Source organism: Myotis myotis, unplaced genomic scaffold, assembly GCF_014108235.1.
Source record: "Myotis myotis isolate mMyoMyo1 unplaced genomic scaffold, mMyoMyo1.p scaffold_m19_p_5, whole genome shotgun sequence".
NCBI classification, from domain to species: Eukaryota; Metazoa; Chordata; class Mammalia; order Chiroptera; family Vespertilionidae; genus Myotis; species Myotis myotis.
In genome coordinates, this window is record NW_023416357.1 from 78,573,997 (window position 1) to 78,599,503 (window position 25,507).

General features: G+C 37.0%; 1 protein-coding gene across 1 annotated transcript in view; it reads right to left on the reverse strand.

Annotated features, from left to right (window-relative positions):
- The window catches only part of FBN2 (fibrillin 2), a 258,987-nt gene that overhangs the window by 20,874 nt on the left and 212,606 nt on the right, over nt 1–25,507 (reverse strand). The window contains exons 41-55 of the mRNA XM_036310847.1: nt 24,551–24,703; nt 22,222–22,290; nt 21,277–21,402; nt 20,967–21,092; nt 20,148–20,273; nt 17,720–17,836; nt 16,027–16,155; nt 15,485–15,604; nt 12,654–12,779; nt 11,853–12,005; nt 10,934–10,999; nt 10,513–10,638; nt 9,812–9,931; nt 8,761–8,883; nt 7,993–8,124 (exon numbers count right to left, since the gene is read on the reverse strand). Coding sequence (XP_036166740.1) covers nt 7,993–8,124; nt 8,761–8,883; nt 9,812–9,931; nt 10,513–10,638; nt 10,934–10,999; nt 11,853–12,005; nt 12,654–12,779; nt 15,485–15,604; nt 16,027–16,155; nt 17,720–17,836; nt 20,148–20,273; nt 20,967–21,092; nt 21,277–21,402; nt 22,222–22,290; nt 24,551–24,703 — 1,812 coding nt within the window. The remainder of the gene's footprint in view (nt 1–7,992; nt 8,125–8,760; nt 8,884–9,811; nt 9,932–10,512; nt 10,639–10,933; nt 11,000–11,852; nt 12,006–12,653; nt 12,780–15,484; nt 15,605–16,026; nt 16,156–17,719; nt 17,837–20,147; nt 20,274–20,966; nt 21,093–21,276; nt 21,403–22,221; nt 22,291–24,550; nt 24,704–25,507) is intronic.

Sequence of the window (25,507 nt, forward strand, 5' to 3'; positions counted from 1 at the left end):
GAATACTGATTTATTTTCAACTTTAACTCATCTTCCAGGTGGGTTCTTTCTTAACAAAGTGTGCTCTTCCTCCTTGTCCCCCCTTGCAGGGACGGGGTGGTGTTTGATGAAGAACTGGAAAATTGACCTCCAAAAGGGATAGACACCAGACAAGGAGGAGAAGGATCTTGGGGAAGAGGATGTCATTTTTGTGCTATCAGAGAAAAACTGGGGCATAGGGGTGGTAGGTGCTAGGGAAGGCTGGTGAGTATAAGAGCAAATTGTTTTTTTAAAATTCTCTATACACCTACTTATTGTGATTATTTAATATTTTGTAAATTTTGTTTGAGGTTTTTTCCCCCAACACTATGTTGTTAGGAGTGTAAAAAAGTGCAAGACAATGAAATCTTTTTGATAAACTGTTTTTCATATATTTTTAAATTTTCAATTTATTGGTTTTTATTTTGCATGTGCTTTCTTTTTTTTAGCAATTGCCTTGAATATCTTGTTCCAATCCTTTATTTTTAACCTCTCTCACATTTTGATTTGGTACATTTCTTGTAAAAAGCACCAACCTGGATTAAAAATTTTTTTAGAAGTACATTTATTATTAACCAGCCATTTCAACTACTTGTATCTATTATGATTACTGATATATTTGAATTTTACCTGCCATTTTAGATTGTTTTATATCTACCATGCTATTGCCCCCTTCTCTCAATATTTATTAAATTAGTCTACTTTTCTATGCCATCCTCTCTCATCCCAAACTCATATTTGGAAGTTATAATCTTCTTTCTATTCTTCTAGTGGTAACTCTGGGACAACTTCAATACACACTCTTAATACTTTCCTAATACGTATCTGTTTAAAAAGCTTCTGGCAATAACAAGTACCTTGCCATGAGTTTACTTCTTTCTGTTCTCCCCCTGTGGTACTTGCCAGGTTTTTGTGATCTAGAATTTTTTTTTAAAATATTTTACCCACCATGAGCATCTATTTTAACTAAATTATGAGGTTTACTGGTTTTCTTGGCTCACCATTGTTTCATATGTACTACTACTTCCTCCTGAATTAAGAAAATATATGAGTATGTACTTTGGTTATCATTCTAGAGAAGGTACATGTGTGGTAAATATTATAAAATACACGTCTGACAACTTCTCATTTTGCTTGTTTTCTCACTTGGACTGAGTATAGAATTTCAGTTCCAAAGTATTTTTCCTTGGAATGTTTTGAAAGTATTGTTCCATTATTTCCTTTTACCCAATTTTCCTGTTCATGTGTAGGAAATCTGGTTTTTCTCTCCTTCTAGAGAAAAAAGGATTTATACAGTAAGGGTTTATATTCTGCTCTTAACTGTTCTGAAATTCATCATGATGTATGTTGGTGTAGATACTGTTCCCCTTTTAGCAAAAATAACTTGTGCGGAAAACTTAAAATATATGCAGAAGGATTGAGCTAAGGTATGGATTTAAGTAATTGCATAGTGTCTGTTATTTCTAGAACTTGAGGGTTCAAGGTCTGTCTTCTTGATTTAATCCTATCCCTCATTCACCTTTATTTTTATTTTATTTGTTTGAATTGAGCTATTTTTTCAGGAAGGGCTCTTGTGGGATATACTTCTCGAGTGCCTCAACATTTGATAATGTATAATATAGTTTTTATACTTGAAAGATAACTAGATATGCCTCAAAATCCTAGCTTACTTTTTTTAAAAAAATGCATTTTTATTGATTTCAGAGAGGAAGGGAGAAGGAGAGAGAGAAACATTCATGATGAGAGAGAATCATGGATTGGCTTCCTCCTGCACGCCCCCTACTGGGGATTGAGCCCGCAACCCGGGCATGTACTCTGACCAGGAATCAAACCCATGACCTCCTGGTTCATAGGTTGCCGCTCAACCGCTGAGCCACGCAGGCCAGGCCTAGCTTACCTTTGTTATGCTACCATTGGCATTAACAATTACTGAGAGAACTTGAAAAAAGAGTATACTGATTTTTTTCCCACCTTGCAGGTAATTTCTTTTTCTGCCTGGTTGCCTACAGCCAACAAAATTCATTTCCCATCTTTACTTTCTTTCGTTTTTTTCTGTTGAAATTTGTAAATCTACTAGGGTGTAACTTGGTGTGATATTGTGCCATCTATGAAATTTTGATTTCCAGCATTCCACTTTCTATGCTTTGGCAATTTCAGGATTGCCAATGACCCATCACTTCACTGTCCATTATACTATGCACACTCATTTCCTTCTACCTACTTGTGCCTGATGCAGTGCAGCTAACAGACTAGGTCTTGCTTTAGTGCAAGACTGAAATCTCAGACCAGTAGTGATACTCCCTTGACAATCCTACTATCCTTCCTAGTATGTCCACACTCCTGCTTTCTAAAATGACTATCACATATTAAAAACTCATTCATCTCCCCACAATGAACCACCTGTCTGCGCCCTCATTTTCAATCTCCTGTTCTTTTTCAACAGCTGAAGTATCTCTGGTTTTTCTCAAAGGTCAAGTGTTTGAGCTTGTACTCTGGATTACCTTCCAGACTTCACAATTCTCCTTTTTTTCAATGAATCATTCCCTCAGCGTGATTAAAAAAAATAATCTCTCTCAACATATTATCCCTCCAGCAACTACCACATTTTAGTTCCCTCAGGGCAAAATTTCTTTTTTTTTTTTCCTGCTCAGTTCTCTGACTCCTGTTTTATTTTACTCCAGCTTTATTGAGGTATAATTGACAAATGAAAATGTGAGATAAAGTGCACACCATAATGCACATATTTTCTGAAAGGATTCCTTCCATCAAAGTCATTGACACTTCCATCAATCACAGATTTACATTTTTGTGTGTGAGAATATTTAAGTTCTACTCTCTTAGCAAATTTCAATTATATAATACAGTGTTACCAACTATATCACCATGTTATACATTAGATCCTCAGACCTTATTCATCTTATAACTGCAAATTTGTACCCTTTTACTAACCTGTCATGATTCCCCCAACCCCTGCCCCTGAGGAACCACTTTTTCATTCTGTTTCTGTGAGTTCAACTTAAAAAAAATTCTACATATAAGTTATAGCATATTTGTATATTTTTTTTAGTCCGTTCATCCACAGACACTTAGGATGTTTCCATACCTTGACTATTATAAATAATTATAAATGAACATGAAAGTACAGGGATCTTTTTGAGATAATGGTTTTGTTCCATTGGATAGACACCAAGAAGTGGAACTGCTAGATCATATGCTAGTTCTATTTTCAATTTTTTGAACACACATAGTGGTTGTACCAATTTACATTTCCACCAACAGTGCCCAGGGTTCCCTTTTCTCCACATCCTTGTCAACACTAATCTTTTTTATAACAACCATCCTAATAGGTGTGAGGTAATATCTCATTATGGGATGTGTTTTTTTCCCCCATTTACCTCATGATTAGTGATGTTGAGCACCTTTTCATATACCTGTTCACCATTGCATGTTTTCTTTGGAAAAATGACTATTCAGGTCCTTTGCCTATTTAAAAAAATATCTAATTATCATTATTATTACTTGCTATTGAGTTGTATGAGTTCCTTGTACACTTTGGATATTAACCCCTTACCAGTTCCGTGGTTTGCAAATATTCTCTTCCATTACATAGGTGGTCTTTTCACTTTGTTGATGGTTTCCTTTTCTGAGCAGAAGTTTTTAGTTTGATACAGTCCCACTTGTTTATTTTTGCTTTTGGTGTTGAAAGAAAATCATTGCCAAGACCAATGCCAAGGAGCATACCCCTATGCTTTATTCTAGCAGTTTTATGGTTTTAGGTCTTACCTTGTAGTATATAATTCATTTTAAGTTGATTTTTGTGTATGGTGTAAGAGAGTGGTCCAGTTTCATTCTTTTGCATGTGGCTGTCCGGTTTTTCCAGCACTACTTATTGAAGAGACTATGTTTGCTTACAGTATTCTTGGCTCCTCAGTTTGCTATTCTTTCCAAAACTGACCTGTGTGTCTGTTTTTATGCCAATACCATAATATTTTGATTACTATATTATAATATAGTTTGAAATAAGGAAGCATCATGCCTCCAGCTTTGTTCTTCTTTCTCAAGATTGTGTTGGCTGTTTGGGGTCTTTTGTGGTTCCCTACAAATTTCTTGAAAAAATGACCTATGTTTGCTGTTTCCACTTCCTAATCTTGGGCCCTTTCTGTAACCCTCCTGGTCTACCCCCAACATGGAAAGTACTCCTGAAGAGATCACCAAGCCTAATTATTGCTTCTCTGTCCTTGTCTTATTCTATATCTCAGCAGCATCAGACACAAGTGACTACTCCCTATGTGTTTGAATAATCCATTCTTGTAACTCCCACAGCTTCACACTGACCTAGAGAACTTCCTATCTTGCGGGAAACTTATTTTTAGTCTTCTTGATATGTTTTTTAACATATATTTTTATTGATTTCAGAGAGGAAGGGAGAGGGAGAGATAGACAGAAACATCAATAATTGGCTGCCTCCTGTACGCCCCCTACTGGAGATTGAGCCCACACCCTGGGCATGTGCCCTTGATTGAAATCAAACCTGGGACCCTTCAGTCCGCAGGTTGATGCTCTATCCACTGAGCCAAAAAGGCCAGGGTGTCTTCCAAACATTTTTAATCACTCTAAATATTGTGGTGCCCAGAGGTCAGTCACTACTTCTTCCACTCTCTATATTCTTTCTCGGTGTTCTCATCCAATCTTATGATTTTTAAACACTACCTATTTGCCAGCAATCTATAAATATGGCATACTTGGTGTTATCACTGGAAAGCTAAACCATATCTTACACTTAACATGGTCAAAACAGAACTTTATACTTGTAATCACACTTGTTTCTTCCAGTCTTTCCCTTGTCAGTTAATAGTAGTTTCATCCAACCAATTATTCTAGTAAATGCCCTAGAACTCATCTTTTATACCTCTTCCTTCATCCACCATATCCAGTCCATCCATCAGCTAGTTCTGTTGATTATCTCCAAAGTATATTCTGATATGTCAATTTCACCACATTTCTATTCGTCTATGCTTTTATCTGAGCCTCCTTCGCCTCTCATCTGGATGATTAAAATAGCCACCTAAATGAATCCTGCTTCTGCTCTCACACCCTTACAATGCATCATCTACAAAGCCATCAGAGGTCTTTTAAAATGTAAATTAGAGAATAATAACAACTAGCCCTTAATCAAAATGTAACTATTTTTCAAGGGCTGTTCTAAGGATTTTTTACATGCATTCCCTAATTTAACGCTCCCAATAATCTTTGGAGGTAAATGACCCCATCATTCCTATTTGTTTTTAGATGGGAAATTTGAGGCACATGGGGAGGCAAACTTGCTCTAGGTCATAGAGCTAGTAGGTATGAAACTAGAGTTCTCATACTTACCATCCATCTTTAGGGCACACACTCTGAGTTACTCTGCTACATGCCCTTAGCATAAAACCAGCTCTTTACCATGGCCTGCAATGCCCATGCCTACCATTGGGCTTCAGCTACACTGGTTTTCATTCCTGTTCTTTGCTCTTGCTATTTCCTTATTTTTTCTAGTTCCCAGTTCAAATGTCACTCATCAGAGAAGGCTTCCATAGAAGTGTATTCTAAAGTAGTTCCCATCCAGTCACTAATCTTACTTTCTTGAAAAGATTTACCACTCTATGAAGTTATCATGTTGATTATTTCTTTATTTGTTTGATGAATGCTCTTCCTGACTAGAACATAAACCACTTGAGAGTAGGGTTGGGGTGGAGAAGGGAAAACTTGTCCTTCCAGTTTATTATGATATCCCAAGAATCACAAACATAACAGATGTTTGGTAGATAATTGAATAAATGAGTGACTCTTTGCAACAGTGTTCCATGGAGCGGTGGGCTCTTCTGATATGCTGAATTAAATATTTTCTACAAGAATTTCTTCTACAAGTACTCAAATATAGTTAAACATTTTTTCCTGTTTTATTTTTTAGTTTTCTTTTTTCTCCAGGGACTTCATTTATACGTATACTGACTTTGTTTTCTACCCCTGTCGTCTTCTTATTAATTACTTCCATATTCACATTACTGGCTGTGTTGTCATCCCTTTCTATTTTTTATTACTTCTAATTTGATGTTAATTTCTGTGGTAGCTTTATGTTTTTCCTAAGCTCTGTTAGACCATTATCTCTTGATATTGCTTTATCTTTTTTCAATCTCTTCTTTCTATTTGAATTTTGATATCTATTAGAGTTACCAAAACATTTTTAAAAATCTTCTTCTTTTGTTTTCTGAGGCATTTAGTCTAATTCTTGTTTATTTTGTCTTCTTTCTCTACCCACTTCCCACCCCAGTATATATATGCATTATTTGTAGTTTTGTGTAGTTATTCATCTCTGAACAATTTTCTCCAGTTCAGCTATTTGCTGAAAAATGGTGTAGGAGAGCACCAGTGCTGAACTGGGCACAACCCATAGTTTCAATTCAAGGCTGTTGTATAAATAAACTCTCACCAAATCTGTGATGCTCTCTGTCCTAGGGACATGTACTCTCAAGCTTTCAGGTAACTTAGGAGGTCAGTGTGGCTCTGAGTAAAGTCTTAGTATGTCAACACGATTTCTCTTTCACTTCTGCATCTTTTGACACTGCAGTACGGAACTGGGCTGCTACAGAAATATTCCATACCTCTCTCATTCACCTATGTCCTTTATCTTCTAATCGAAGATTGTCGGATGAACATTTTAAATTGGGGCAGTTACTTTTAGAGATATATGTATTCTGCCAAAGCTTAAAGAAAAATATGCTGCTGAACATCTGTGTTTTTGTTTGAAATTTTCTATTATTTCAAGAATATTTTTCAGCCTGTGGTTGTGACCATTTCTTCACTTAATCTAAAACAGCTCTCTTTCTCCCTTGTCATAGTTCTAAAATTTTCACAGGATGGGAGTGAAGTAACACATTTTTATTCCATCGTCTTTAAAATGAAGCCTTCTCATCAATTACATTTATATAATGTTAATGAAGTCCCAAAAAGTATTTTGTTGGCATTTATTGAAGTATAATTCAGATGGCTATATAATTTGTGTTTTAAGTGTGCAATTCAATGATTTTTAATAAATTAAGTGTGCAATCATTGCAAACTAGTTTTAGAACATTTCCATCTCCCAAAGGGATCCCTAGTGTCCATTTGCATCCACTCTCTATTCCAGGAAATCATTAATAGATTCATTTGAAAACTTATTTTGTTTTTTACCAAAATAATAAATTATTAGTAATCTTCAAATGTTCCTCCAAAATACCCACATTTCTCTACGTACTGGAGGTTAGGAGGGAGCAGCAGGTTCTTAATTAAAAGGAGGGGAGCCACCCATTTTCAAGGAGAAGGAAGACTGTGTAGTAAGTAGGCTTCAGCGCCCCAGGTGACAGCACCTTTGGGAAGAAGTGCTGAGATAGCATGCAGGGGCCATGGCCAGCTTACATGGCATGAGACTTTGGCTTGCATTGTAAGATCATAGCATTTTAAACCCTTGAAGTCATCTCAGAGAAACAGCCCTACCTCCTTGCTTTATAGGTAAATTAACTGAAGTTCAAATATGTTGAAAATATGGCCAAGGTTAGAGATATCCAGCCTGCAATAGGTTTCTGGAGATTATCTGCTTCTACTCTCCTTATTCATGGAATGATTAGAAAAGAGATAGAGACCATTAACTCATACTTTTATTTTGCTATATGAGCACAATTGCTGCAAGTTTTTTACCCTTCTAAATTCAGTGCTTTAGATTTACAGGACACAGAATTAAGAAAAACAAGAGGGCATATATTCTAGGATGGGCATAATTGCCACTGCATTATCCAGAACTTATTGCATTGGCTGGACCCTGAGATGGAGGAAGTCTAGCACAGCTTGAAACAGCTGGGGAAATAATTGCCTTGCCGTTGGGATGATTTTGGAATAGTGCCATAAATCTATCTTGGAGTAGAAATATTAAATAAGCGACATCATCCCTCATAGCCTTACCTATGCAGCCTTCTCCGTCAGGCCTCCGGGTCATTCCAGGCGGGCAGATGCACATGAAGGTGCCGATCAGATTCTTACACATCATGCCTCTGGATTCACAGTCATGTAGCCCTTCAGCACATTCGTCCAGGTCTATAAAACAATTTTAATAAAAAAATATAAAAATAGGAAGTTCTCAGAAACAGACCATTGTTTAGCACTTTTAAAAAATATTTTTTATTGATTTCAGAGGAATGAAGAGAGAGTTAGAAACATCAATGATGAGAGAGAATTACTGATTGGCTGCCTCCTGAATGCTCCCCAATGGGGATCAAGCCTGCCAACCAGGCATGTGCCCTGACCGGGAATCAAACCATCAGCCATGCCAGCCAGGTTGTTTGTACTTTTAAGCCATACATTTGGTTTTTGGAGTCTGAAAATGTAATCATGTAGGAGCTCCATCTTTTTAAACTGTTGGCTATATTCTAGATTTTTAAGTTTCAACATTGGTCCTACTAGTAAGAAGTCCTGGAAAGGACAATATTTTCTTTATGAAGAGCCCAAGAGTGTGACAACTGGTGAGCTCCTCAACCCATCTTATCTTTGACTTGACTGAACAGATCATCAAGTATCTTGTTTCTAGGTATGAAAACCTACCAGTAAAATGCTGTCATAAACATTTCTGTAAAGCTCTGAAAGAAGACTGCTGAGAACTATAAATCATTAAGATATAAGATATTCCCAGCATGGCAAATAAAGGTCTAACCACTTCCTTGCCTGTGGCCTTACCTTTGCACATCTTCTGGTCTTCCCTGAGGGCGTATCCAATTGGACATGTGCATTCATAGGACCCGAAGGTGTTCATACAGCGGAAAGCACACAGTAGAGGGTTCTGGGCACACTCATTGATATCTGATCAAAGAGACAGGCAGCCAGGGGCTAAGCTGAGGGCTCTGATTATTTGTTTAAATAAACACTGATGAATTTACTTGGCAGTTACACAGAAAGCAATAGGATAATCTGACTTCCACTTCTGGTATGGAGACAGTATCACTTACTTTCACTTGCCTAACAAGCTCATCCTCCCACAAATAACTATAAACTCTAAATGCACATGCATGTGCACACACATACACAAACACACACAGAAACTATCTAAAACAGTTATTTGGTGATAGTTGAAACTCAGCAAACAACCAGCAAGGAATAAGTTCCCAATTTACTGTTTTAAAAATTACAGCACCTGGCAGCTAAATTTTCAGTAGAAACTTTCTTGGCTTCTATAGGAGTCTTGGGGCAACCAAGATGGCTGAAGAGTGAGGGGGAACTCCAAAAAGGAGAGGGCCAGAGACTTAACCAGGTGTGCCTGTGCGTGTGTGTGTGTGTGTGTGTGTGTGTGTGTGTGTGTGTGAATCAAAGGGGCTAGCCACTAAGGTTTAAAGAACAGAACTGAAATCTGAACCACTGTCTTCCACACGCCTGTCAGTCTGCTTTCATTTTCATCCAAGTTAACTGCCTGCTAAGAAAAAAGCATCCACATTCCTAGAAGCAATCTAACTGATTCCAGAAGATATCATTCACAATACCCAGGGTATAATCCAAAATTAACCAACACAAGGAAGAGCCAGGCAAATGGCTCAAGGGAACAGACAATCAATGGATGCCAACTCTGAGATGACCCAGATGCTAGAATTACCAGGCAAGGGCATTAAAGCAGCTATTGTAACTATGCTCATTGAAGTAAATACATTTGTGATGAAATGATCATCACTTGAATATCAGGATACTATAAATAAAAACTGAGACATTAAAGAAGAAATGATAAGAAAGTATTACTTGCCTTCACAATTCATCATGGGCCCTGGCTCAAAGCCTTCATTGCAATTGCATTCAAAACTCCCAATAACATTGGTACATGTACCATTTCCACAAGGATTACCAATTGAACATTCATCAGTATCTGAAAAAGAGTAAGAAAATGCCATAAAATTTGGTGGAGTTTTAGTAATCAAAGCACACCCATGAATATCTACCTGGCCCTCACACATTTCCAGGTTCTACGCAGGGCATTCTTGACTCTCATCTCCCACCTCAAACCCCTCCCGCGGCCTTGGCTGACCAGCCTTTGTGAAGTGCAGAGGACTGAGTACCCTGAAGGATCAAGTATGCTCTGAGCCCCGAGACAGCCATGCCTGCCCTGAAACTCAAACTCAAGAGAGGGATGTAGTCTTCTGCTGTAAGAGCAGGCATGCAAAGTCATAAAGTAAAATGGATCTCTTTCCCAGTTAGTGGTTTTGGCAACTGTAAATCTCTAGACACATCAGATTTTGTATATTTTGGTTGAAGGCAGAGTTTGGGCAACTCTCTCCACTTTCACATAAACCAGGCCTACTGGCAAATGTAGGATGGGAATAGAAAGAGCAGTTACTAGCCATTTATCCTGGCTTTGCAAATCCCACCACCACCCAGGGTACCAGAGAGACCTTTTGCTGAATATGAGACATAAAATAGAACTTTAGGTGATGTGGATTCAACACTCACCCACACAGCGTACTCCAGTGTAATCCAGGTTGTAACCCATTGGGCATTCACAGCGAAAAGACCCATCTGTGTTGATACACTGACCATTTGAACAAATGCCCGGGCTCTCAAGACATTCATTGACATCTAAAATACAGAATCGCCCAAGAATGTCCTCATATGGAAAGATATGCTGAAGCTGTGTACACCTATTCAAAATTTCTAAAACTTATAAACACTTCTATAAGAGAAATATATATTTCATATACAACAACATAGTCTTACAAGTGTAATGCATGTGATATACAAAAAATACTGAATATGTATACTAAATACAATATGCTAGGTATTACACAGGAAAGTCAGCAGGATTTATAAAATAAAGAACAATAATATATTCGTATAAAAGAAGACTATAGGAGTGAAATATATCCAACCACACCTTCTCGAGTATCATGAAGACTAGGAACAGTTCCATGGCCATAAGGACACAAATCCTGGAATGCAACTACAGAGAAAAAAATAAAAATTCTCCATCATTGAAGAGTCTCAACTACCAGAGAACTTAAAAGCTGATAAACAATCTATGTGCAATTAGACTTCTTTTTTTTATAAAGCTGTTTTTAATAAGAGCCTCTTATTTTATTTTTATTATTTATTTCAAAAGCAGCACTGAGCTTAGAGAAGATCTCCTGAGCTTTCCCAGCTCCCTCTGGGGTGCCACCTACTGAGGGCTTCTGGTTCTCTCTGCTCTCTGTGCACTGAGCAGCTAAAGAGCCCTCTCTCCTCATTACACATAGATGCCACTTCTGACCTGGAGGCCAAGCCAGTCCTGAGCTTGCTGGGAACTAGCCTACAATTCAGTTGTGCTAACAAGACCTGGAGGCTCTTGGTCTCTTCCAGCAAATGGCCATTGTGTTGACTCAGCTTCCTTTTAAGACCCTGAGAGCCCTAGTCTGTGATACAATGGGACTCCCACAGCAATTTGGAATATAATTTTCATTTTCTTCTCGCACCTTTCTAATTTTATTTATTTTTTATTTTTATTATATTTTATTTTTATTTATTTTTTTTTATATATTTTTTATTGATTCTAATTTTTTTGAAGGAAATTAATACTAACCTTGGGGGTGTGTGTGTGTGTGTGTGTGTGAAATAGCAGGGTAACTTCCTGTGCTTACACATGTTGAATACAGATGTTAAAAGAAATCCCTCAGATTAGGTTGTTCAATGAACCATTCAAGTTTATGTGTGAGGGGTTAATTTCACCTTCAAAATATTCATAAATTATGTAGTCAAACCTACTCCTAACAAAAATTTCCAAAACAGTGCAAAGGGGTGTTTTAGGTTGTTGGTCTCACCTTCATCATCTTTGGGACACAGCTCACAGGGGTCCCCCCAGCCCTCTCCTGGCATCTTACTACAGCAGCATTTTGCCTTTGTGGTGTTGAAAGCTTTGGGTACAGAACACTTTCCATTTTCAAAGTTTGTGAAGCAGAAGCTCTGGCGAGTATCTATTCAAGAAAGCAAAATCACAGACCTCCTTATTGGTCATTTAAAAAGATGGAATAATTTGTGTAAAACTCTATTTCTGAGAGAGCATTTCTTATGGGTTGAACATATGCAGATCAGATTAGCAATTAAAAGACAGGTCTGGAAATCCTCAATGGCTGATTTCATTTGCCAATTTCAGTTGACTTGTTTATAAAATGTTATTTAATTATTTAAAATGATTAAAATATTTTTATAATGTGCCTTGGAAATCTGAGAAATTATGCTCAATATTAAAATGATTTCCAGATCTCTTTTCTACCATCACACTGTTGCCTAAAAAAAACAATGTAGGTAACTTTCATTTAGTTAAATCACATAAAAAACAATTCATATATGAATGTACATACAAATCTATGTCAACAACATAACAGAAGAGTAAAACAAGAATTTTTCATGAAAAATTTAAAATAAGAAAAAGAGCCAATAAATCAAAGTACCTTAAACTTTGTCCAGTGTAAATTCTTTTGAGACCTACATTTTTAACTCAAAGATGATATAATTGCCATAGACATGTACTTTATAGTGACAGAGATCAGTGTAATGGGTTACTGTCTAACTTTGAAGTTTCTAAGAGTGAATTATGACAGAGAAGTGATTTTAAAGCTTACCGAAGCATCTCCGTCCATTATCAGACAGCACAAAGCCAGGGGGGCAGATACACTGGAAGCCCCCAGGAGTATTGGTGCAGGAACCAAAAAGACAGATGTTGGGATCTTCGTCACATTCATTTATGTCTGCAGAACAGCAGAATTTATTGATTTAGTCAAATCAGCACACTGCTCAATATTTCAAGATAAATAATTTGTTCATACTACAATAGTCCACTACCCATGGGCTATTTAATATAAAACAAGATATTATATGAATTTTATACTTATTATTTAAAAGTAAACTATTATTTCTTAGAAGTCAAAGATTATATCCAATTTCAATCAAACATATGCCCTGATATCTCAAGTTAATCTCTGGCTCCCTGCCCTTGGTCCTTAGGGGTGTATGTACATCCACCTGTCTATCTGACATGACCAGTTCAATCAATATCCTATGGGCAGTGCAAGCTCAACTGGTTCCCTTCTCTGATGTTCCTCTGAGCAACCTAAGTTGGGATCCTGTAGTCCCCTTTATTCTTCACTCTGACCTTTTAACCTCCATATACAAACAGCATGAGGCCTATCAATGCTACCTCCTTTGTACATTCAAACTCACTATCATTTACCACTGGGATTATCATAAATCTCCTGACTGCAGTATCTCCCTCTTTTACCCTTTTCTCTTCACAATGCCATCAGGGCTGTCTTTCTAGTTGAAAATCTGTGCCTATGGAATTAGGACTCAGACGTGTTTTGAGAATTTTATTGTTCCCACTTCACCCCAAAATGGTTCCTTAAAATAAATAAGGATTCCTTACCAGTGATGTTTAGCTTTTTTTTCATTGGAGGTGCTTATGTAATGGGTTATTTTAACTGAATGAAGAAACATTACATAATTCCAGACATGAGAGAATGCAAGCTCCATGAGGACCTGACATGTCTGTCTGTCTGGAATACTAATGCCCCCTCAGCTTAGTCTAGCATACTATCTGGCACATGCTATGTTCTTAATTTATATTGGCAGAATGTTCACGAGTGAGTTATATTCCATTCTTTCTAAAAACAAACAAACAAACAAAAAACCCTGTAATGCTTCACACTGCCTGTAGGACTAAGTTCCATCTTGTCCATACCCTTTACCACACTTGTGTTACCTGTGTCTTCAAATGACCTCCTCTGTGCTGCCCCTTTCCTTGATTATAAATTCCTATCAATATTTAAGAGCCACCTCGAGTGTCACCAATCTTTTGTGGTGAGCTTCCTTGACATACCACCTGTCACCACTATCATCATTATTCCCAGCCTCCTCCTCCGCTCCCACATCCTGGACATGCCTCTAGTAGTGTCTCTCACACTGGATTATAACTATCTTTATAAAACAGGTTTACCAACACAATATGAATTTCCTGTTAGGCAGTAAGTTACCTGAGGCAAGGCCTGTATTCCAGCACCTAAAAGGTGCCGTGGTCACTATAATATCCATTGTATGTATACACGTGTAAACATATGTGTTTGTGTGTGAGTGTGTGTGTATATAGTCATGTTAAAAAGCATTTCATCTGGGAAAAGTTGATAGAGATTCTAGTCTGAAGAAAACAATCTTACAGTGAATTAAGTTAACTAAAAAACAACTTTTCAGAGATGCAAAATGGTGGCATGGCCAACAATGGATAAAAGAAATAAAATATTTCTGAAATGTAATGAAATATAACTGGATCATAGATGTTTTTCACCAGGAGAAAAGGTAGCTGAATCTTTCTGACACAAAGCAGCACATCTATATCTATTCCCTCTCAACGGGTGATACACTGCTACTGTCACTTTTCCATAAAGGGGTGGAGCACAGGTACAATGAAGACTGAGATTAAATATGGTAAAGAAAATGAAAGAAAGGATCTTAAATATTTCAATTTTGCATTAAGGTGCTTCTATTATTATTTTTTTAAGTATTAAAACACTAGACAATCTTACAGTGAACTATACACATCAGACAGAAAAGGGAAAAGGTGTAAAGACCAAATTGGAATGACTAGGGATACCCATTATATGTAATTATATGGGCTGAAAACTAATTAAGTTTGATGAAGTAAACTGTTCCCTTCAGTTCTGTTTGTATATGTCCCTTGAATGTGGAAAGTAGAGCTACATGGAATATTTTTAAAAAGTAGATAACTCAAAGGACAAAAACCACCTTATCAATCACACTAAGATTCTGGTGCTTCTGAATTTCAACAAGACTGTAAAAAATAATTTGTATAAAAGTGAAATCAAGTAACTGTAAAAAGTTGGGCCTGCATCACATCCACCAGGAAATTCTGGGACCCACTTCTGATGTGGTTACAATGTTCTTGTAAGCTGGAAGAGTTTCAACAGAAAAACATCTGTTATGACAAACGGATTAACGTTTTCTGTTCTGACATGAGGCCTTCCCAAGGAGAAAAATGTCTCAACAGCAATGTCAAGGTTTTCTGCTTCACATTTCTAGGACTCTGGACACCTTTAATAGATGTTTTAAAATTGGTTGCCAAAGATTACATTTTGTTTTTATAGACACTCTTTAAATTCAATAGGAAGTCCCTGTTGGCATTTGGAAAAAAGATTAGAGTACACTGAAAATTCTTTTCCTAGTATAAGACTTATGTTAATGAAAAAGCCCACATCCCTAGACCCTGTATTCCCACCAATACACCTTCAAATCATTTCTGATGACTCAATAAGACATATGTAGGCAGCTGTATGCTTAAACTCTTTGGGTCAGCATGCTTGGACTGAGTAGACTCCCACAGAGTCTGTAGCAGGTCTTATTACACTGACCAGCTCGGGGGCCTCAGCATAAATATTAGCCTCACCGATGCAGTTCTCGCTCTTCACTTCGTACCCCGGGGGACAGATGCATCGGAAGGATCCCTCCAAATTCTGACAGGTCCCGGGAGAGCAGGAACCGGGAAGGGCTACGCACTCATTAGTATCTTGAAAGAGAAACGAGAAAAATTATTCAAATATGAGGTCACTGTTGTCAAGTGACATAAACATTAATGCAGCTTGGGCTCTCTGTTCCTCCAAGTCACTATGGACAAATACGCCCGAGATTCTCTTTTGACATCTTGGGTATTACTCATTTGACAAGAGGCTAATTTCCTTGTTTTGTTTCCTTTGTCTACTTTTACTGAGACACGGATAGTTTCAAGCTCTATCCCAATAAACATTGTGCACATGAGTCATTTTCAATTGTTAGCTTATTCCTTATAAGAAATATTTCCCATGATACCTTAACTTGTTCATGTGATCAGATGAACAAATGGAAATGTGAATGAGTCCTTAAGTGGAGCTTGGGGGAGTCACATTATTATTTTACAAAACAACTTAAAGACTTTATTATTTAGATACTTACCTATACAGTTCTTTCCATCTGGAGTTAGTTCATAACCTTCATTACATAAACACTTGAAGGAGCCAATTTCGTTAAAACACCGCCCATTTCTGCACACCTGACCAAAAAAGGAACTGCACTCATCTATGTCTGTAAGCAAACATGAGTTGGATTTTAGGAGAGAACTCTCACACGTATACTGTGTCACAAGTTGCAACTTAAAACCATATTTCTTGGAACACATTCACAAAAACCCTCCACTACAGTTCCCCATCAACACAGGGAAATAGCTCAGATTGTAAGCATCACCTGCCTTATAAGGTCACAGAGAGCCCTCCTGTATTTCAACCACCAGGGCATTTTGATATTACTATAACTCAGGAATTTATAAGCAAATTTACAAGTTGAAGGTTTAAGGTAAAATGTTCCCTTCTTTCCAGTTGAAAAAATTTCTTTTCCCAGAGGCAGAAGGATATATAAGTTTAACTTGACTGCGTAGCTTTCAAGTGACCTCACCTGGAGATAAGCTGACTATATTCAAAGGACAAGTAATGGAGCATATTAAATATAGAAAATCAATCATAATTAAAAAGACTAGAATTTCTGATAGAATATAGAATCTGGAGGGGGGGGATTGGTGTTAGGTTTCCAGTTAAGCTTAGGTTTGACTGCATTTGAGTAATTCTCTGGGTTGCTTGAACATTGTGCTTTGATCAGAGCCATGCCTCTGTCTTTAGTTCTCCATGGCTGTGCAAAGTGTCTGAGAAATGATAGACAAGATGGTGATAGTTGAATAAAATGTCCAATTAGCTCAAAAGTTTTCCCAGTGCAGAATTTTGAGACAAAAAAGAAAGAAAATAAAACAGAGGAACATATGTTGGGTTAAATTGGGAGATAGGTTTGAGCAGGGATAGTCCCATAATGGTAGAAAGCCTGAGTTACTTTCACATACCTTAAAGGATCATGTGAATTAAGAGATGTTATGTTTAAAGTGCCAGTATAGTGCCTGGCACATGATAAACAAGAAATACTGTCAATGCTGGTTGTCATTTCTCTTACTATCTCCTCCATCACATATAGGCACCTCCCCTACTCACTAGCAATTATTATTTTCATCAATATCTGTTAGGGGCAAAGGCTAAAATCCTGTACCAGTAGACAGTTTTATTTTCCACTGATAATCTAAAGTTGGTACCCAAAAGATATCAGCACATGCTGTTTCTGTGGGAAAAAGCATCATCCCTGGCTTCAAAGCTGCCGGAAAATAGAATTTTAACACACAGCATGTTGTTAAGTTGGAGACTGTCAGTATTTGAGCATTAACCAAGAATGGAATATATTAAATACTAGCAATGGAATATATTAAATACTAGTAATAACGCTGAAACAATGACAGGTCTATCTTCAATGCCATTGAAGAGGTAAAAAATAACCCCAAACCACAGCACAGCCCCAATACATCTATCATCTGCATGGCCCTTTGCCCTGAATCGACTGGTTGATGAAGTACTCAGCACAGCAGATTGTTCTGTGATTATTTATGCCAATACTAAGGCTTGAGTTAACTAAAAATTAGTCAGCAGTATCACATAGCGTTTGGCACACATTTGTAATTTTAATGATAAAAATATTTATTCTCTGGTTTTATTTTTCATTTCATTATATAGTGTGTAAACAAAGCAGAAGCAATAACCAAGACGGACTGAGTACTTACCCAGGCAATCATTATTATGAGTGAGTTCAAACCCTGGATAGCAGAGGCAGTTATAGGATCCAACAGTGTTTTTACAGGTTCCATTTCCACATGGGTGCCGCTCACACTCATCCACATCTACAAAGAAACATTGGCTCAAAGTAATTCAGTGTTTAATTAGAAAAACATAGCCTATTAAACATTCACATTATCTTAAACTACTGATTTATTTAGATTGTCCTCATTCAGCATAAGGAACTCCTATTTATTTAAGGAAAATGAGTATGAGGTAGAGAAAACTCTGAATTACAAAATTACTAGAGGCCCGGTGCACAAGGTGGGAGGTCCCTCAACCCAGCCTGCATCCTCTCCCAATTCGGGACCCCTCGGGGGATGTCAGGCCTAAACTGGCAGTCGGACATCCCTCTCGCAATCCGGGATGCTGCATGCACCAGTGACCATACTTTTCATACAGGTGAAAGGCATCTTGCTATTGTATGGGCAGCTACATTTTGTTGCCCCGATTATAAAAAGTAGTACATAACATGATCCTTCTGCGGCAGTAGTAGGCTGACCACAAAAAGTGCAAGTCCATGTTATCACTGCATCATCCTGTTTTTTCAGTGTTAGAGTAGCCTTGCCAGGCTTTAATTTTTAAATCTAAGAGACTGTTCCCAATATATAGGGTAGGGTCCCTAGGACTGGCTGCCAATCAGGGCCATCTGTGGGGCGACCAGCGGGCAGGGCAATTGGGGGGCCCCTGCTGGCACCCGCCTTGGCTAGTGGCCTGGCGCCGCCTGCTGCTGCAGCCAGTGCGTGTCCCAGCAGCCGGTCATTTCGCTGTTTGGTCGATTTGCATACTAGGGTTTTATTATATAGGATAAGAAAAATGTGACATTTAATGACTGACAGGCAATGTAACACTCAGAATGAGGCTAAGCAAGCATCCCCTTAGTGGAGATGTTTTAACAATCAGTTTACTTGTCAACTGTAGGGAAACTAATCTTTTGAAACACTAAAATAATTTTGTTCTATTAAGAATTATTAAACACTCCTCCAGACATTTATAAACCTTAATTTGATCAGCACAACAAAGATACACTTTAGGTCCTAGCGTTTATGAATTCGTGAAACCCAAATTGAAGCAGTCGATTAAAACTCAGTATCATTAGCCTTCAAAACAATGAAATTAAGAAAATATTTACAAGGTCATTCTCATATAAGAGACCCGATTTTCTGGACTATGAATTTCAGCCTGCTGAGACTCCTCTACCGTGCAAAAAAGATACTGGTCCTTAGGAAGGAAGCGTTGTTTAAGAGAGGTATTACCAAGGAGTCTATCTGACTTTTATCCTGGGTGAATTGTTAGGATTCAGGGCAGATTTCTCCATATGAATTTCTGAATCATAAATCTCATATTTTTTCTTAGCAAATCCTATTCTCTAAGAGCACAGCCAGGAGAAGCATGTATAAGCAAGCATTCTCAGAATGTTCCTGCCAATAGGACCAGATTCTGTTTGTCCTTTGAATAAGCATCTCCTAGAGAAGTTTCCTAGGGACAAGTCCATAGTGGGGCCCTTAGGAGGCAATGAATGAAGGAAGATTTTCCTGGTGGTCCATACTCTGTGGCAGCTGTACCATACACGAGTTCTGCAGTTCCGAAATCTGACTTCACTCTTCATACAGACAGCATCTTGAATACCCAAAGAGTAGATGCACAACTTTAGCTTTCCTAAACTGAGAACATGCCAATTATAAACCGTCAAGTTACAATTTGATTTTCCTCCTTCAAGCTCAAAGCGTGGAGAACTCTTTCTGCAGAGCCAGGGCCAGTGGCTGACATCAGATTTAAAGAGTTACTCTGAGTTCCAAGGCATCCAGCCATCTGTTTCTGAAATCTTATTAACCAACAGCTCAGCAATTACTTACTGAACACTATTATTGCTTAACTAATCATTACATTGGCTTCTGTTGTTTCTAAAAAATGTCTTTAAGAGTTAAAACACAAACGAAGCAGATAAATCCCATGTGTTCAATGATTTGGGGGAAAAAGTGTATGCATATATGCATGTATGTATGTGCATGTATATATTGTCATTTCAATACTGTCACTCTTACTACTCCCTTTTCTTGAGTGGTACCAGAGAGGGTGAAGGACAGCTGGTACTGCACTGACTTCCACATGACCCCGAGTGTCCCAGAGCCCAGGTTAAACATGTGAAAGACATCTGGGGAAAAAGGTTGGAACACTGAACCAAGGAACATTTGTAAGCAGTGTGTCCCTGGCTTGAAAATTTTATATTGAATGAAACCATAAACAGTTTAGCATAGTTAACTTTTTGCAAGATTGTTTCTTATAAAGACATGTTAATTTGGCAAGTGACCAAACTGTAATCTCTTCTCGACGCTCAGCTCCATTTCACCCCTGGAACGAATGTTCTCCTCTTACCCATGCACATGGTCTGGTCCTGAGAAGCCTTAAAGCCATTGTGGCAGATGCACTGGTAACTTCCTTGCAAATCAACACACAGGCCATGACTGCAAACATTAGGAATTTCTAAACATTCGTTGCGATCTGAAACAAAAATAAGACACGTTACACGTATCTGATTTTTATTAAGGTTCCTTCATTTCTTTCACAGGCATGTTTCTATAACCTGTTATTAATTATTACAGATAGTCTGAAAATGAACCATGACAACAGCTGAATCAAAACAAAGCAAGGCTTTCAAGCATCCAAGACTCTCTCTTTTAAAATCATGCAGTTTTTATATGTTGATTGCTATCTCGAGGATACTATTTTATTTTTGGGTCCAATCCTAGGAAAATCCACTGAAGGGACCTCTTTTTTTAAAAAAATATATTTTATTGATTTTCCACAGAGAGGAAGGGAGAGGGATAGAGAGTTAGAAACATCAATGAGAGAGAAACATCGATCAGCTGCCTCCTGCACACTCCCCACTGGGGATGTGCCCACAACCAAGGTACATGCCCTTGACCAGAATCGAACCCGGGACCCTTCGGTCCGCAGGCCGACGCTCTATCCACTGAGCCAAACCGGTTTCGGCAGGGACCTCTTTTCTGAACAAAATAACCTAATGTGTATGGTGAAATAGGTTCAATATTAATGAATGAATTTACCAGGAAAATCTTTCCAAATTATTTTTGGAAATATTTTTTTATAGAAATGCACACACGACTTTTCATTGTAGGAAATCTAAGGAATGCGGTGCTCAGCGCTAGAGAATGAAATTAGTCTCCTTCTTACCCACACAGGCTCCGTTGGGTGAGAGCTTGAAACCCGCAGCGCATTCGCAGCGGTAACTGCCAGGACTATTGATGCAGTCTGCGTTTCGCTGGCAGAGATTATCGCCATTGCTGCACTCATCAATATCTGGAAGAATAATGATTTCATTACTGCGTTAGTATTACATTCACTTAATCATTTGGTGATCAACTCCTACACACTGAGAAAGGAGCTGTAAAAAAATGACAAAGCTGTCTAAATCATAAAGCTGTCTAAACCATTTATGTCTGCCAAACTTACTGGGATAAAGGTCATACATCATTGAGATTACCTTCACAGACCAGGAGCAGATCATTGTAACTGAATCCTGTAGGGCATTCGCAGCGGAAACTGCCAATCTGGTTGATGCACACACCATTTGCACAAATGCCTGGAATCTCTTTACATTCATCAATGTCTGAAATTGAACAGATTTGATCAAATATATGTCGTTCTGCTTAATGTACTTACCATAGAACCTTGTATAATGCCATATGTACACTGGGATGCAAACTCACTCAGTGTCACAGAAATCAATTCTATACTGGTATGAATGACTTTGTGCTTCATAAAAGCATACAGACTATAAAATACACTATTTCCTTTAAACAGTGATGGAAAAATTTAAGTAAGCTGATCAAATATACCAAGTGCTTTTACTGTCAATGTAGCAAATGAACTTCCTGGGGAATCACACCTTCTCTTCAGGTTACATGATAAAGAAAGCTATGTTTTCTTAATTTTATGTATTTTTGTATATATGCATTGCTAATAGAGACTTAAAATTACATTACTTTTATAATCTTTGAGGAAAAGTAGAATGAGAAATAGAAAGTACATTTAAAAGGAAGGAAGGGATACAGCAAAAATACAACAGAAACTTAAACATATATGTATGAAAATAACAACTAAAAGTTAAAATAGGGAGGGTTATTTGGAATCCCGCAATGTAATGTTCATGAATAGGAAAACTACAGTTTTAGCTTGCTTGACATGTATGAAATCTTGAGATAACCACTTAACTATCATAACTTAATCAACAGACTATGTCGATACAATACCATTATTAGCACTTGATTAGATTCTGTAAACATGCTATCTCTTTCTTGTCTCCCTATATTATATCAGAATTCAGATTATTACATTTTATGGTACTTCAAACTTTAAAGACATTCAATAGAATTTTACAAAATGCTACATAGATGTATTAAAATAAGCATAATATGTAAAAACTCACCAACAGCTTTTCCTGTGTGAATGTCAAAGGTGAATCCAGGAATATTTCCACATATGGTTTTAAAGTCAGCTTTAAAATACAAACAAACCAAATTCACTCTTAAAATTCTCAAACTCCTTCAAAATAACATTTTACATAGTAACACTTTCACTGCCAAATATCTTATATTATTCACAACCAGACATTTTAATTTCAATTATATTTATTTGCAAACAATACCTGCTCATAGATCCAAAGAGTAGGTCTAAGCATTCTTTACCATTATTGTTATTATTGTTAATTGTTATGTTATTGTCATCGTTAACTTTTTAATGCTGATATTAGAAGATAAATCATTATAAGATAAAGTATATACTTTAGGCACATAAATTATTAATTTTTAAAATATATTTTATTGATTTTTTACAGAGAGGAAGGGAGCGAGATAGAGAGTCAGAAACATCGATGAGAGAGAAACATCGATCAGCTGCCTCCTGCACACTCCCTACTGGAGATGTGCCCACAACCAAGGTACATGCCCTTGACCAGAATCGAACCAGGGACCCTTCAGTCCGCAGGCCGACGCTCTATCCACTGAGCCAAACCAGTTACGGCCATATAAATTATTTTTCTTTTGATATGCAGGGCTTTAAATGATTCAATTTATATAGATTGAAAAACCAGAGTAGAGTACAAATTTTTAAAAGGATTACTCATTGCACAAAGGCATAGGCATAAAAATAATTCTGTGGTGGTCAAGTGGGTCAATAATGAATAATATATGAGACATAAATTTTGTCTTTTTTAAAACTTAAGTGTCTATTTGTTAAAATGTGAAACTTGAGGCATCAAAAACAATGCATCTTGGAATAAAATCGAGAATATAAGAGTTATTCCTACACATAATTCACCAAACTAATAGAAATTAAAACAAATTCCAATTTTTAAGAAGCAGGTTGCTACTGATGCCCACTGCTACACACATGAGCAAAACTCTTGAAAAGAGTATCAGGTAAAATATATACAGCATACTATATACTCCAAGTGCTATCAGGGCAGTCTCTTTGTCTATTTCATCCACCATGCATCCAGAAGATATAGAGAAGCACATAACAGACGGTTTCTAATTGCCTGGAAACTTGTGAACTGTAATTTATATATATCACCTCGTTTAATCATCCTTATAACCATATGAATTAATTACTGTCATTGTTGAATTATTGGTCCTATTTTACATGTGAAGAATCAGTTTCAGAAAGGATAAATAATCTATACAAGGTCAGACAATAAGTGGCAGAACTTTAATTTAAACATAGACCTTCTCCCAAACCTAAGCTCTTTACTTCCTTTTATTAAAAAAAAAGTGGTATTTCATTCCCCAAACCAATTGTCAATTTCTAACTGATAGAGTTTTTAAATTAGAGACTTGTAAAATGTTTCTATTAGATTTTTCAAAACACAACTATGGCAAGATACGGTTAAGAAAATCCATTTGCCCATTGAATTTTAGCCACTAGGAAAGATCCCATGTGTCACTTTTTACCAAGTTTCTCATTAATTTTTCACCATCACATTCAATAAAACATTTCAATACATATATTCTAAGTAATATCTGGTAACAGATGCATAATCATTGTTTTACATTTGTCCTATTGGATAAACTAACTCTTAGCATCTAAAACTATTAAAAATGAACACTTTCCAGGTCATAGACAAACTGAAATAGGCAACATTTTTAAGATAATTTTTTTGCTTGTCTCTATTTTCTTTCAAAAGAATCTGTGCTTGTAAAAAACATTTTACCATGTAACATTAGTTCTATTTTCTGCCTAAAAATTTCAGAAAGTTTGAGGGGGGAAAATGCTAAAGACTATTTTGACAAGAAGCTGCTTTTCTGTAAAGTTTGCTCAAATCCATTTTTTGCATATATTTCAAAAATTGAACCAAAAAAAGCAACACAAACACCTTACTGCACTTGGTAGAGTTTAAATCACCACAAGTTTTTCATCAAAATATTACATATTCCAGGTCTAGCCCAATGACACAAAGTAGGCATTCAATAAATATTTGTTCAGTGAGTAAATGAAGAGTTAACCAGGATGGTATAAGATAAAGAATTTAAACGGACCAGTGCTGTAAACATGAACTCTTCAGCAATGGGGCTTGTTTTCAGGGTCCAGACTCCTATTCAACAGATAGATCAGAATTTAGTGTTTCAATCCCAAAGAGGGCCACTTGGGCTTCAGAACTGAGCAGGTCTGGTTTTAGTATGTTTGCTTTTACTATCCTGCCATCTATATTCGTGTGCCACTGATTTGGCATTCAGCAGAAGCAGGAGCTATGTGCTTACCTGTTCCTGGTGTTGGGCAAGGTTCACAAGGTTTGTTCCAGGCTTTTCCCACATTGTATGTGCAGCAGCACATCCTCTTTGTCACATTAAAAGGCAACTCATTCTCACAAGTGGTTCCATTATAGCTTCGGTAGCAAAAGCTTTTTCTCATGTCTACATATAGAAAAACAATAAGCCAACCAATCATATCAGCAAGCAGCTAATAATGAAGCCCATGCACCTGGGAATGCCAAACTGTCACCATTAACACAACTCAGTGAAAGTTTCTCAGTCATTTAGGGGTATCTTAAAATAATTCTTTAAGTTGAACATAAATCATTTATAGGTTAACATCTCTCCTGTTTTTAAATAAGGGATTTCATTTCTAATTTTTTTTTAAATATATTTTATTGATTTTTTACAGAGAGGAAGGGAGAGAGATAGAGAGTTAGAAACATCGATGAGAGAGAATCATCGATCAGCTGCCTCCTGCACATCTCCTACTGGGGATATGCCCGCAACCCAGGTACATGCCCTTGACCGGAATTGAACCTGGGACCTCTCAGTCCGCAGGCCGACGCTCTATCCACTGAGCCAAACCGGTTTCGGCCATTTCTAATTTTTTTGGGAAACAAAGTTAATAGATATTTGTTTCTACATTTAAAGGTATTTATTTATTTTAAAAAGTATTACATATTAAAATTTAAATGTTCTCATTTGTAAAATAATGTTGACTTTATAGAAATGAAAAATTAAAATTATTTAAAGACATGTAATTGTAACATTTGATGAAATTTTCTACTTCAGACTCATTTAAAAAAAATGAAACAATCTCTTTTTTCTTTTTAGCACTAAAGTATAGCTGATATACAATGTTATATTAGTTTCAGGTGTACAACATAGTGATTCTATATTGATATACCTTAGGATGTGATCATCCCATGTTTAGTAACCATCGGTCACCATACAAAGTTATTA